The sequence below is a fragment of the Oncorhynchus kisutch genome, linkage group LG11 (assembly GCF_002021735.2).
Source record: "Oncorhynchus kisutch isolate 150728-3 linkage group LG11, Okis_V2, whole genome shotgun sequence".
NCBI lineage: Eukaryota > Metazoa > Chordata > Actinopteri > Salmoniformes > Salmonidae > Oncorhynchus > Oncorhynchus kisutch.
In genome coordinates, this window is record NC_034184.2 from 67,198,183 (window position 1) to 67,211,974 (window position 13,792).

The following is a 13,792-nucleotide window of genomic DNA, read 5'->3' on the forward strand; positions in this document are numbered from 1 at the left end:
CCTAAGTGACAACATATAAAGTGTTCCACTTTTTTTGCGGTGTGTGATTTGAGGTATATTTGAGCAACTCTCAAGTGTAAAACTTTGGCCAGGACATAAACCTCATAGTCCAATTTACTGACAATCCTTGCATTAAATTTTGCTCCCCCTGCTGGACATTGTTGGAATACTACTCATTACCACTGAAAATGAAAATTTTATTCATCATTTTACCATACCAATTTAGGGGCAGTGTCATATCATGGGCTATTTTCCAATTTGTCAATGCACCCACTTAATATTTTTAAGCGCAACACTGACACCTTCATCTGGAAATGTTTCTTTCATTGTAGGTCAAATTAATGAGGGAAAGGAGTGGCGCGCGTTCACCGGTATGATATTCGAAATATAATCTAAATGACAGAACACGCTTTGTGACGCGGTGAATGTAAAGAACGTTGTTGACGTTCCTTCCAAATTGCTAACAGATGACTATCAACACGCTTGCCAAACGGTAGGATTTTCCTAAAGTTTATTTTTGTTGCAAAACTTATGTTTGCAGGCCTATTTAATTTTCACCTCATTTAATGTAATTGACGTGTGAAGAGCGTGGCCAAAGGTAATCTTTTGGCCAGGTTTTTCACCTACTGTTTATGCCTACACAATTATTTGAGCACAAATAATAATTCACAAATATAGAATCATGTTACAAGACTCGTATTTAATGACTCGTGGTAATCTTGTAAACAGTTAATGTAGGCCCAACCTTTGTTGTGAAGCAGAAGTTTATTAGCTGAAATGTGTGCTGTTGGCCGGCTATTAAAAAGGACAGGCAGCTATTTGAGATTGCGTTTATTGAATTAATACAGCATATATGTTTTAATTTCCAAGGCTTGCATGTACACACACACACACACACACACACACGATAAATTAAACAAGTAGAAATGACCACTGATTTGCAATATAAATACGCATACATTACTACCTTAATTTGTCAACCAGCCTCCTGTCCCCCTCCGTCCTCATGGCTGAAGAAATCAGGAGAATAGCTGCTCTTATTGAGAGAGACCAAGAGCTCATCACTTACATCAAGCACAAGTTTACCACCGACTTCAAAAAAGGTGAGCGAATGGCCCTACTAGGCTACTGTACAATGTGTCACAATACTTCATGAAAAGCCACTTGAGATAATGGATGACGTTTGAATTAATGCAATGAATTACTGACTGTTAGCACATTTTGCTTTGTGTTTTCCAAGCGCACAGCTACTTACCTGAGAAGGTTGTCACCCGCAGTGACACAAAGTATGTCCTCATACAAAATGGCCAGGCCAAGAAGAACTATGACAGGAGACAGGAGATGCTCAGAAAAGGCTTTTTCTCCCCTGTTAACAAGTATGACATATTATATCCTTGACCATTTCCTACACTTTAAAGTTCAGTGCCTTCTGAAAGTATTCAGACCCCTTGACTTTTTCCAAATTTTGGTAGGTTACAGCCTTATTCTAAAATTGATTAAATATTTGTTTAATCGACATACAATACCACATAATGACAAAGAAAAAACATTTTATGACAGTTTTGCTAATTTATTAAATATAAAAAACTAAAATATTACATTTACATAAGTGTTCAGACCCTTTACTCAGTACTTTGTTGAAGCACCTTTGGCAGCGATTACAGCCTAGAGTCTTCTTGGCTATGACGCTGCAAGCTACACCTGTATTTGGGGAGTTTCTCCCATTCTTCTCTGCAGATCCTCTCAAGCTTTGTCAGGTTGGCTGGAGAGCGTTGCTGCACAGCTATTTTTCAGGTCTCTCCAGAAATGTTATATCGGGTTCAAGTCCAGGCTCTGGCTGGGCCACTCAAGGACATTCATAGACTTGTCCTGAAGCAACTCCTGCGTTGTCTTGACTGTGCTTAGGGTCGTTGTTCTGTTGGAAGGTGAACATTCACCCCAGTCAGGTCCTGAGCGCTGTGGGACAGTTTTCCATCAAGGATCTCTCTGTACTTTGCTCCGTTCATCTTTCCCTCTTTCCTGACTAGTCTCCCAGTCCCTGCTGCTGAAAAACATCCCCACAGCATGATGCTACCACCACCATGCTTTACCTTAAGGATGGTGCCAGGTTTCCTCCAGAAGTGACGCTTGACATTCAGGCCAAAGTGTTCAATCTTGGTTTCATCAGACCAAAGAATCTTGTTTCTCATGGTCTGAGAGGCTTTAGGTGCCTTTTGGCAAACGCGAAGTGGTCTGTCATGTGTCTTTTACTGAGGAGTGGCTTCCGTCTGGACACTCTACCGTAAAGGCCTGATTGGTGGAGTGCTGCAGAGATGGTTGTCCTTCTGGAAGGTTCTCAATCTCCACAGAGGAATTCCAGAGCTCTTTCAGAGTGACCATCGGGTTCTTGGGCACTTCCCTGAACAAGGCCCTTCTCCCCCGATTGCTCAGTTTGGCCGGGCAGCCAGCTCTAGGAAGAGTCTTGGTGGTTCCAAACTTATTCCATTTAAGAATGAGGGAGGCCACTGTTCTTAGGGACCTTTAATGTTGCAGAATTGTTTTGGTCCCCTTCCCCAGATCTGTGCCTCGACACAACCCTGTCTCGGAGCTCTACGGACAATTTCTTCGACCTGTTTTTGCTTTGTCATTATGGAGTATTGTGTGTAGATTGCTGAGGATTTTTATTTATATAATCCATTCTAGAATAAGGCTGCAATGTAACAAAATGTGGAAAAAGTCAAGGTCTGAATACTTTCTGAAGGCACTGTATAGTATGAATTAAATGTTATTCATTTTCAACTGTGATGGTATCTGTGATGTGTGTGTGTGTGTGTATAAACGTTCAATTTAAAGTAATGCCTTGTCCCTTGGATAGACCATACAAAACAGTGGGAATGCTTTACTCTGACAACGTTGATCTCTTCTCAACCTGGTTAACGTCACAGGATCAGGAGTCACTGAAGGTGACACACCCACACACACACATCCGTATTCACGGACAAACACACATAATCAACTCATTGTTTTGTTTATACAGTAGTTGTTTAAAATGACTGGTCCTCACTCAGTCTTTCTATGGCAGACACACTGGGACAAGAAGTTTGGCAAAAAGTCAGGAGGTGGAGTGATCTCCAGCAAATTCACTCAGGAGAAGGCTAAAAAGGTGAGAGAGGGGGAGAGCAAAGGGGGAGGGACTTAACTCTAGAATTGTGACCAAACATAATTCATTATCATGTAGTAAATCCTTCTTCATTATCACATTCATGTATTTGATATTTGAATAGTATATATTTCAACACTCTTTAGGAGAACGTCACAGCCCCTCCAATGGAGAGCCAGACCCTGGATGGCTTCCTCCAGCTGAAGCACTACCTGAGGGAGATGGCCTCCATTAGACGTGCTCTCCACGCTGGACGCCCCCTCATATGTTGCCTCAGGGACCAGGTAATGCACTGTGGGAAAACAGAACTCAGGAAACTTCTAAATGTGTTTTTGTTTAGTTCTCCATAGTTATTAGAATTTTTGCTGAGTATTATTATGGCACTGAGATGTGATTGTTTGTTCTGGACTTCCGGCGATGAATTCCAGCCTTTTGGGTTCAATTCACTGTTGAAAACCTAATTCTTCTTGAACTGTATAGAATGTTAGGACCACTTGCTGTAACATGAAGAATACATGTCTCTACTATGTTCTCATTGTAAAGGATAAACAGTCATCGCTAATGACATCATGTGACCGAGCCATGTCAGGTTGGTCACCTAAAGCACAATGCAGAATGAATTACAATGCTACTACTACATTCTACTATGTTGACCCCATCCATGCACTCTGATCCTTCTTTCTCTTCAGCTGATAAAGAGATTGTGCCACCAACCCCCATGACCATGAACCAACAGGCACTGGACCCAGAGGAAGAGGAGAACCTACAGTACGTTGTGCACTGTTCCTGTTTGTTTCTCCTGAATGAAATTTGTAATCAAACCAAATACTGCTACGACACATAGATTCCTGCAGTTTTATCCATCATACTCACATGCAAAGCTGGATTTTTCTTATTGATAAGAAATGTTCCTCATAGTTCTGTCTGGGACTTTCTGGTGGCCTTTTCCCCTGCCTGACATACAGCATGTTGTATTTCCCTGTTCTCTTCATAGGAGGATACAGTACAGGAAGCAGAAGCTGTTCTCAGAGAAACTGCAGTGGATCTACATGGTCCTGTGTGGCATCTCTCACATGAGAAACAAAGACCTGAAGACACTGGTGAGACTCAGCTAGTACAACAAAAACAACTAAATAAACAAGAAAAATGATAAAACAACATGTGTGACGTATTATTAGGATTTCTGGAAGACCAGTGGATTTATTGAAAGTTCCTGGGATTTTGCAACCCTATCTATTATTACTGTATGTTGTATTGTTAATATAGGGAATTTTTCCAAGCCACTGTGCTTTTGCCTCTGCATTGCTTGCTCTTTGGTGTTTTAGGCTGTGTATCTGTAAAGCACATTGTGACAACTGTTAAAAGCGCTTCATGAAATACATTTGATTGATTGGTGATTTAATACTGACAGCCTGTATTCCAGGTTCCTCTCAACAGCAACTATGTGAATGTCATCATGAAGGACACAGAGAAGACCAAAATCATCCTGAAGCAGTCACACAGCTACTACAACCCTCCAGTGAATGCCATCGGACGCCTGGTGTCTCTGGCCCCTGATGACTGTCACAACGGCACCCCTGACGTGTGGGACACCTTCATCGGTCACCAGGATGCCGCAGGTGACAGTCTGTTTTCTATATACAGTATATTGTTTTGTGGTGTTTTCATACAAGCCCTCTGTTTCCAACCTCACCTGCACACCTTCATACCTTGTTTTTATTTTATCTTCACTGTTTGTCTTTCACTTTTTTGGTGTGCAAATAAATTCAATTAAACAATAAATCATGCTGACCTAATCAATTGGATAATTGTCACATGATTCGCGATATCCAAATAGCTTTGAGTGTGCGTCTTAGCCGATCATTAAACTGACTCTCGTGTGGATTTCAGAGCCCTCAAAGATGACCACCATCCGAACCACAGGGTAAGAGAATGATGAACAATAATTGACATGACAACATCAGCTATTGCTGATCTATCCCTCCATACTGTAGTACATTGCTGGTCTATAATCACAGATATAAAGCTCTGCAGTCTGGGCCCAGGCGTAAGGTTGGCCAGCGAGATCCAGACGGAGATGGAGACATACCCCCATGGCTACTACTGCTGCTGGATGAGAACAGTCAGTCAATACAATACCACACACAACAACAACGATGTGCCATGTTCCCACTTAGCAGACACAGCCATTGTGGCTTTGTAACACTTATTGATGTGATTATTGCCCTAAGGCACAGGAAATACATGCAGCCAACAGTATCATAGTGAGACTAGACCCCATGTGCAGTGTCACCCTGGTTATATTGTGGCTTGTGGCTTTTTGGATTCTGCCACAGCATGAATTCCTGATGGATTGTGGCATTTGTGTTCCTCACCAACTACGTGCCACCCTTTGCCAAACACATCACTTCAGTACAAATCCCTTGAAATGGCAAAATGATATGTTTGTTTTGGGAATGGCAAAGCTTTCGTTTGAGCCATAGTATTTTTACAATGTGTTCTACAAAGATGAATCCGTTCACTGTTGTGAATACAGTATCTTTCATGTTTTGCTTCTATAGTCACCTGTTTTCTTTTCCGACAGCATCCTTAGAGAAGAAAACAGTCAAGTGAGTGGGAAACAAACCAACAAAATGTATTTATCTGTATGTAAAATGGATAATTTATTCACATGGTTGAGATGTAAAGATTAAGGTGCTGTTTTCATTCCCTCACCTAGGCCTAGAGTAGACCAGTCAGCCATGCTGGAGAGAGCCAAGGTCCAATACCTGAATGTGAAGAAGGTTCTAAACATCCAGGTCAAGTCAGGAGTGTTTGAAAAGAAAAAGTGAGGAGGACACTGTCCGCCCTATGACTTGCTGTAGTAGCTCATTGTATTCACTAGAACTATACATTGTGATCCGTGTGAATTTTATATGTTCAATGTTGTTTTTATGCCCCTTTGCTGGGAAAACCAATTGCCCTCTGGGACAAATAAAGTTTAAACTTGAAGTATCTACATGTCACAGTCAGGTCATTTTTATAGAGGATCATTTGTTCTGGATGATGTTCCTGTTAAAATAATACATGCCATTCAGCAGGGGCTTTTATCCAAAGCTATTTAGTCATGCATGCATACATTTTATGTATTGGTGGTCCCAGCAGGAATCGATACCCACAACCTTGTGTTACAAGTGCCATGCTCTACTGACTGAGCCACACAGTACCACACCTGTTGACATAGAGGGTATATGAATAGGAAACCATTCAAGGAACAATTGATCAGTTCTCTGTCCCCTATGGCAATGACAGGAAGTAGAAACACAACCAATTTGAAAACAACATAAAAGGAGTTGGTTTCAGGCCCACCTTTTCACTGGGAATCAAATTTATGGATTAAAATGTAATGACCAAAAAGTGATGATTTGTCGTCAAAATGCCCTACTCGGCGACTCATTGTAGTCCCATTTTCTGTCCTCAGGTACCGTGAGGAAAGGATGAGAACTCTTTTCGATGCTCTAATGGCTTCCAAGACCGATGCTGGTCTGTCTTCGCTCCTTGCCTCTCTGAAGAGTGAGCTGAAGGAGCCCAAATCCACCACTGGTCTCTGGTAGGTGCTTTCTCCCCTCTCTCATACAAACATCATGTGGTGTAACTCAACCATTTCAAGTTGCTTGAAACTCCTTGACTGCTTTTCTTCATCTTCACTTCCTGTAAGAGAATTATAAATGGAACAAAATAAATGTTAATCATGTATGAACAGGTTTGCAACACTGCAGAGTGAGGCCACAGAACTGTCCGGAGACAGAGACCCCAAATATAACAGCATACTGCAGAAGATCTCAGCATTTCAAAGCTTCTCTAACAAAAGGGTCCCCTACTCCCAGGTATGGAAGTATTTGTCACAGAGAATAGGCAATTGTGTCCGATCTATGCATTGCATTTTGAAATGTTCCCCCTTCCTAGAAGACACAGAAACATACTCAACCTGGGTTGTATTCATTAGTGCATACCATAGTAAAATGTTTTGTAACGGAAACTCAGAACAAGCGGTTTTTACTGGACAAGAATCACCCTGTTTGTCTTTTTTTTTTTCATTTGGGTCCAAATGAACATGACCCGGTCTCTCATCTACCTCTGAAGGAGAAATTCTGTCTCCTGGTCCTCTCCATGCCAGCCAATCAGCTGCTTCGACCAGCCATACAGGAAGCACTGCTCTTCCTCACCGAGAAAGTCCTGCTGCTGTTGCCACGGCAACTCAAACAGTGGTACCAGTACCTGAAGCTGCCCTTCCCCACCAAGGAATCCTCCTCCTAAAAACAAATAATATCCGCCTGGTCTCTTTACTTCACTGCCTGTCTACAATGTGGGCCTTGGACTGAGAAGCCTGGGCTCTTGGTGGAATAGCTGATGTTGAGGGCTCAGGAAAAGGCTTCATGAAATATGTTTGCTGGTTCTGTTAATAAAACACCTTAACATTTAGTATCTCTAAATGTGTTTTTTATAATGTTTTTGAATATTACGCTATTGTGAAAAACCATGCCCGATGGGCCAAGGTTTAATTTATTTGCACCAAAGAAAATAAGTGATAAACAACAACTACAGATAAAAATAAATTCCTAAACGGTACACAAGTGTTAGAACCCCAAGGGTTTCTATAAAAACCACCCCACAATTCTTTTTTTTACAATACATAGTACAAAAATAAAAGGTTTGTTAAAACATAACAAAACCTACTAATTATAAATGTACAAATGAACCAACCAGCAATCACAAAAAAATAAACCAATGGATCAGATCAGCTTGGCAATGGTTGACAGTAACCAGACCTCTCTCACCCACAGAAGAGGAGAGGGGGGAACTGGGCCGGTTTGACAGCTTGCACCCTGTCATAAATTAAAGGAGAGGAAATCCAGAGATCTCCCTCTCCAAAATCCTCCAGTATTAACCAAAGGAATGTATTTTTTGAAAATGATTAACCCCTCCACCACCCCCCCTCTTTGGAGGACATATATATATATATATATATATATTTTTTTTTATTATTTTTTTTTTTTTACAGCTTTTCTGCTATATATTTTATATATTTTGCATACACATTTTACATGCATGGTACTTTAATTTAAAGCAGTCACAACAATAATGCATTACATAAGTTCTTTAATCCCAACCCAAAGGAATGTCTGCTGAAACTCTTAACACGTTCAAAAAGCGAATACTGGATCAATATTTCTAATGTAAGGGCGTGAGGAATGATCAGAAATTACCTGTAGAAAACTAATGTCATATTGGTTTTTATTTTGTGATTTCATCAAAAAATGTATAAAGGAAATACAGTAACTTTAAAAGTACTTACACTACAGGTATCAAGTCTCCATCCATACATAATGTTGGACATGGAAATGATGAAAGTATTTTTGTTAACAAAGGAATTGGTTTTTAGGAGGTATAAGAATCTATTTTTGTGGATATCTGAAGTAGGGGAGTAAATTTGTTCTTATACTTTTTGTAATTTGCAGAACTTTTTATACAACTTGATACTGAGGATTCTTTGAGACCGGTTGTAAACCAATGTTTCCAGAACCCTTCTGCTGCTCTCTTACGTGGTTTAACTAAGGGAAAGCAGTGGTGAAATACAAAGTTGAAAGATGTGAGAAAAGTCTTGAAAGCAGACTCCACATCAGCCTGATCTATAAACACTCACAATTACTTTTGTCAAATATTCTACATGCACAGTGCCTTCAGAAAATATTCAGGCCCCTTGATTTTTCAGATTTTGTTACGTTACAGCCTTATTCTAAAATTGATTAAAAATCTACACACAATACCCCATAATGACAAAGAAAAAATATCGCATTTACACCCTTTACTCAGTACTTTGTTGAAGCACCTCTGGCAGTGATTACAGCCTTGAGTATTCTTGGGTATGACGCTGCAAGCTTGGCACACCTGTATTTGGGGAGTTTCTCCCATTCTCTGCAGATCCTCTCAATCTCTGTCAGATTGGATGGGGAGCATTTCTGCACAGCTATTTTCAGGTCTATCCAGAGATGTTTGAATGAGTTCAAGTCCGTGCTCTGGCTGGGCCACTCATGGACATAGACTTGTCCCGAAACCACTGCTGCGTTGTCTTGGCTGTGTGCTTAGGGTCATCTTCCTTTTCGAAGGTGACCCTTCGCCCCAGCCTAAGTACTCTGGGGCAGGTTTTCATCAAGGATCTCTCTGTACTTTACAATATTCATCTTTGCCTCGATCCTGACTAGTCTCCCAGCCCCTGTTGCTGAAAAACATCCCCACAGCATGATGTTGCCCCCACCATGCTTCACCGTAGGGATGGTGCCAGGTTTCCTCTAGAAGTGATGCTTTGCATTCAGGCCAACTGGTTTCAATCTTGGTATCATCAGACCAGAGAATCTTGTTGCTCATGGTCTGCGAGTCTTTAGGTGACTTTTGGCAAACTCCAAGCAGGCTGTCATGTGCCTTTTACTGAGGAGTGGCTTCCGTCTTGCCACTCTACCAGAAAGGCCTGAGTGCTGCAGAGATGGTTGTCCTTCTGGAAGGTTCTCCCATCTCCACAGAGGAACTCCAGAGCTCTTTCAGAGTGAGCATTGGGTTCTTGGTCACCTCCCTGACCTCCCTCTAGGAAGAGTCTTGATGGTTCCTAACTTCTTCCATTTAAGAATGATGGATGCCACTGTGTTCTTGGGGACCTTCAATGCTGTAGAAATGTTTTTGTACCCTTCCCTAGCTCTGTGCCTTGACACAATCCCGTCTCTGAGCTCTACGGACAATTCCTTCAACCTCATGGCTTGGGTTTTGCTCTGACATGCACTGTCAACTTTGGGACCTTTTATATAGACCGGTGTGTGTGCCTTTCCAAATAATGTCCAATCAATTGAATTGACCACAGGTGGACTCCAAGTTGTAAAAACATCTCAAGAAACATGGTCACTCTTGTGGGCTTATACAGTGGCAAGAACCCTTTGGAAATACCTGGATTTCTGCATAAATTGGTCATAAAATCTGATCTAGGTCACAGCAATAGACACACAGTTTGCTTAAATTAATAACACAAACAATTATACGTTTTCATGTCTTTATTGGACACACTGTGTAAACATTCACAGTGCAGGGTTGGAAAAGTATGTGAACCCTTGGATTTAACTAGTTGAGCCTCCTTTGGCAGCAATAACCTTAACCCAATGTTTTCTGTAGTTGTGGATCAGACCTGCACAACTGTCAGGAGGAATTTTGGAACATTCCTCTTTATAAAACGGTTTCAGTTAGGCAGTATTCTTGGGCTGTCCGGTGTGAACTGCTCTTTTGAGGTCATGCCACAGCATCTCAAATCGGGTTGAGGTCAGGAACCTGACTGGGCCAGTCCAGAAGGTGTATTTTCTTCTGTTGAAGCCATTCTGTTGATTTACTTCTGTGTTTTGGGTCGTTGTCCTGTTGCATCACCCAACTTCTGTTGAGCTAGACAACCAGAGCCTAACATTCTCCTGCAAAACGTCTTGATAAATTTGGGAATTCATTTTTCCGTCTGATAGCAAGCTGTCCAGGCCCTGAGGCAGCAAAGCAGCCCCAAACATGATGCTCCCACCACCATACTTTAGTTGGGATTAGGTTTTGTTTGTGTGCTGTGCTTTTTTTCTATCCACACAGTTGTGTGTTCCTTCCTATAATTTCTTCTGTCCACAGGATATTTTGCCAGTAGCGCTGTGGAACATCCAGGTGCACTTTTTCATACTTCAGATGTGCAGCAATGTTTTTTTTTTGGATAGCAGTGGCTTCTTCCGTGATGTTCTCCCTTGAACACCCTCCTTGTTTAGTGTTTTACATATTGTAGACTTGTCAACATGTTCCAAAGATGTATGTAAGTCTTTAGCTGACACTATGATTCTTGTTAACCTCATTGAGTATTCTGCTCTGTGCTCTTGCAGTTATCTTTTCAGGATGGCCACTCCTAGGGAGAGTAGCAACAGTGCTGACCTTTCTCCATTTATAGACAATTTGTCTTACCGTGGACTGATGAACATCAAGGCTATTAGAGATACTTTAACCCTTTCCAGCTTTATGCAAGTCCACAATTCTTAGTCTTAGGTCTTCTGAGATCTCTTTAGGTCGAGGCATGGTTCACATCAGGCAATGCTTCTTGTGAATAGCAAACTCAAATTGTGAGTTTTTTTTTATAGGACAAGGCAATTTTAACCAACATCTCATCTCATTGATTGGACTCCAGGTTAGCTGACTCCTGACTCCAATTAGCATTTGGAGAAGTCATTAGCCTAGGTGTTCACATACTTTTCCCCAACCTATACTGTGAATGTTTAAATGATGTATTTAATATAGACAAGAAAAATACAATGTGTGTTATTAGTTTAAGCACACTGTTTGTCTATTGTTGTGACTTGTGACTCAAATTTGATGACCAATTTATGCAGAAATCCAGGTAATTCCAATGGGTTCACATACTTTTTCTTTCCACCATAGATGAGGGGATATAGTTAGCTGGAGTATAAAGTATTCAAAAAGTCAATGTCAGTGGGTGGTTCTCACTTTTAAATAAATGTATTTTGTAATCCCCCAATAGCAAACAAATGTTATCTTCACTATTAATCCAATGTCAGAATCGAGATATGTATCCAATTACCACTTACCATCAAATGAACAGAAGTGATTTTCTATGAAAAGAGATTCAACATCAATGTTATCAGATGTAAGTGCGAGGCCCTCTCTGACTAAGAATTGAAAATGTTTATGAACAAAAATGGACACTGCTCCTCCCACTAGAGGTTCTACAGCGGTGAACAGCATTATAAGGTGACATGTTATAAAGCACATTGACGATGAAAGAACATTTTACAACATTGGTGGCCAACCCTTCTGGAGAACTACTGGATGTGCAGGCTTTTGCTCCAGCCCCTATCACACCTGATTCAGTCAATCAAAGTTCTGATGAGCAGCTAAGTGTAATCCAGTATGTTGTTGCAGGGCAGAAATAAAACCCTGCACACACAGCAGCTCTCCAGGACGGTATCTTTTTTAAATCTAGCTACAGACCATGAATGTGAAACATAAATATTAAAGTATCTACAATACATCAATCCCCTCAGGCTTTGCTACACAATCTCAAACCGAGGGAGAGAAAATGTGAACCGGTGTCTCACTACCTGAGTGTCACTCACAGTGAAAGGAGAGAGGGGGTGTTCAAAGTAGTGTGTGTGTGGTTGAGTGGAATTAAAGGTAGAAAAATGAATGTGCGGATAATGCAAAGTACATTTAAATGCCAGTGATATTGGAAATAGAGAAAGCGAAAGAGAGAGATGATTTGATGCTCCTACAGAGAACCGCGGCAGGGTTTTATATCCCACTCTCCCACTTTATCAGAATGTTTTAATGGCCGCATCAATCTGGGTTAATCTCATCCTGTCATAGTGTCAGAGGATTGAGACGACTTTAATATGGAGAGTGAGAGACAGAGAGATTTGGAAGCAATAGAAAGAGAAGCGAGAGAGACTGTACTGCACATCAAATACGTAAATCAGTCACAGCATATTTGTTTTGGTGCGTTTGATTTATACATTTGATGTGCAGTACAGTCTCTCGCTCCCAATCTCTCTCTCCCCCCACGGGGCATCATTCTCTCCATATTAAAGTCGTCTCAATCCTCTGACACTGACAGGATGAGATTAACCCAAATTGATGTAGCTATTAAAGCATTCAGATAAAGCAGGGGGGGGGGGGGGGGGGGGGGGGGGGGGGGGGTTAAACTCTGCCACAGTTCTCTGCAGGGGCATCAAACCAGCTCTCTTTCTCTCCATATCACTGCCATTTAAATGTACCTTGCATTACCAGCAGATTGCTCTAGCCCCCCTTAAGCTCCTTATAAAGTACCACGGCCACACATTTCATTGATGTGAATTTACAGCGGGTTTTAACCGGCTTCTTATGCATTGCACACCAGAGGAGGCTGGTGGGAGGAGCTTTAGGAGGACAGCCTCATTGTAATGGCTGGAAGGGGATATATGGAACGGTGTTAAACACATCTAACATATAGAAACCACGTTTGACGCCATTCTGCAGGGAAATTGTCTGTTTGATGTTGTTTGGTGGAACTGTGGGTGTGGGCCTTAATTCATTCCTTTTGGTTGTTTCCCCTTCACATTTTCTACCGAGTTGAATAGGAGGTTATCTGGGGTGAAACATGAGGGAGACAACTTTTACAAGAGCTGCAAATAAGGAGGCAGAAACCTTTCAGCTTACTTAGTCATTGCTTACACATCTGATTTAGTCCCAGATTAGAAGGAAGGAAACCACAAGCCCTAAAATAGTGTCATTAAATAGTTCTGCATTATGTTGATAGTGGTTGTGGAGATAACAGGCAGTTTCTATTCCAGTCACTAGGTGGCAGCAGAAGGCCTCTGTCAGCGCCTCTTTAGAGATGGTCTTTACTGACATCAGGAGGTTCAAAACATCAATGTGTATGTCAGTATTCAAGCTAATCTTACCATTCTGGTTAGCCGCAACTGGAAAAGGCTAATGTGTGTGAAGAGATGGAGGGAGAGGAGCGTGATGAAGGGCCTGAGTAACTACTGATATGTCTGAGTAATTCCAGACTATGTGCAGTGATAAGGCTGTGATGCAGTGAAGAAAGGAAACCATGACAAGGTG

At 41.4% G+C, this 13,792-nt stretch overlaps 1 protein-coding gene across 1 annotated transcript; it reads left to right on the plus strand.

The window, feature by feature from the left end:
* Window positions 1-312: 312 nt before the first annotated feature.
* LOC109899025 (uncharacterized) lies at window positions 313-7,600 on the plus strand. Its single transcript, XM_020494068.2, has 17 exons — window positions 313-493; window positions 985-1,103; window positions 1,241-1,376; window positions 2,855-2,942; window positions 3,062-3,142; window positions 3,286-3,423; window positions 3,683-3,728; window positions 3,829-3,907; window positions 4,134-4,239; window positions 4,563-4,758; window positions 5,030-5,063; window positions 5,158-5,261; window positions 5,724-5,748; window positions 5,859-5,966; window positions 6,600-6,728; window positions 6,882-7,005; window positions 7,262-7,600. The coding sequence occupies exons 1-17, from the start codon at window positions 468-470 to the stop codon at window positions 7,433-7,435; spliced, it is 1,713 nt and encodes a 570-aa protein (XP_020349657.1). The 5' UTR covers window positions 313-467; the 3' UTR covers window positions 7,436-7,600.
* Window positions 7,601-13,792: the final 6,192 nt, after the last annotated feature.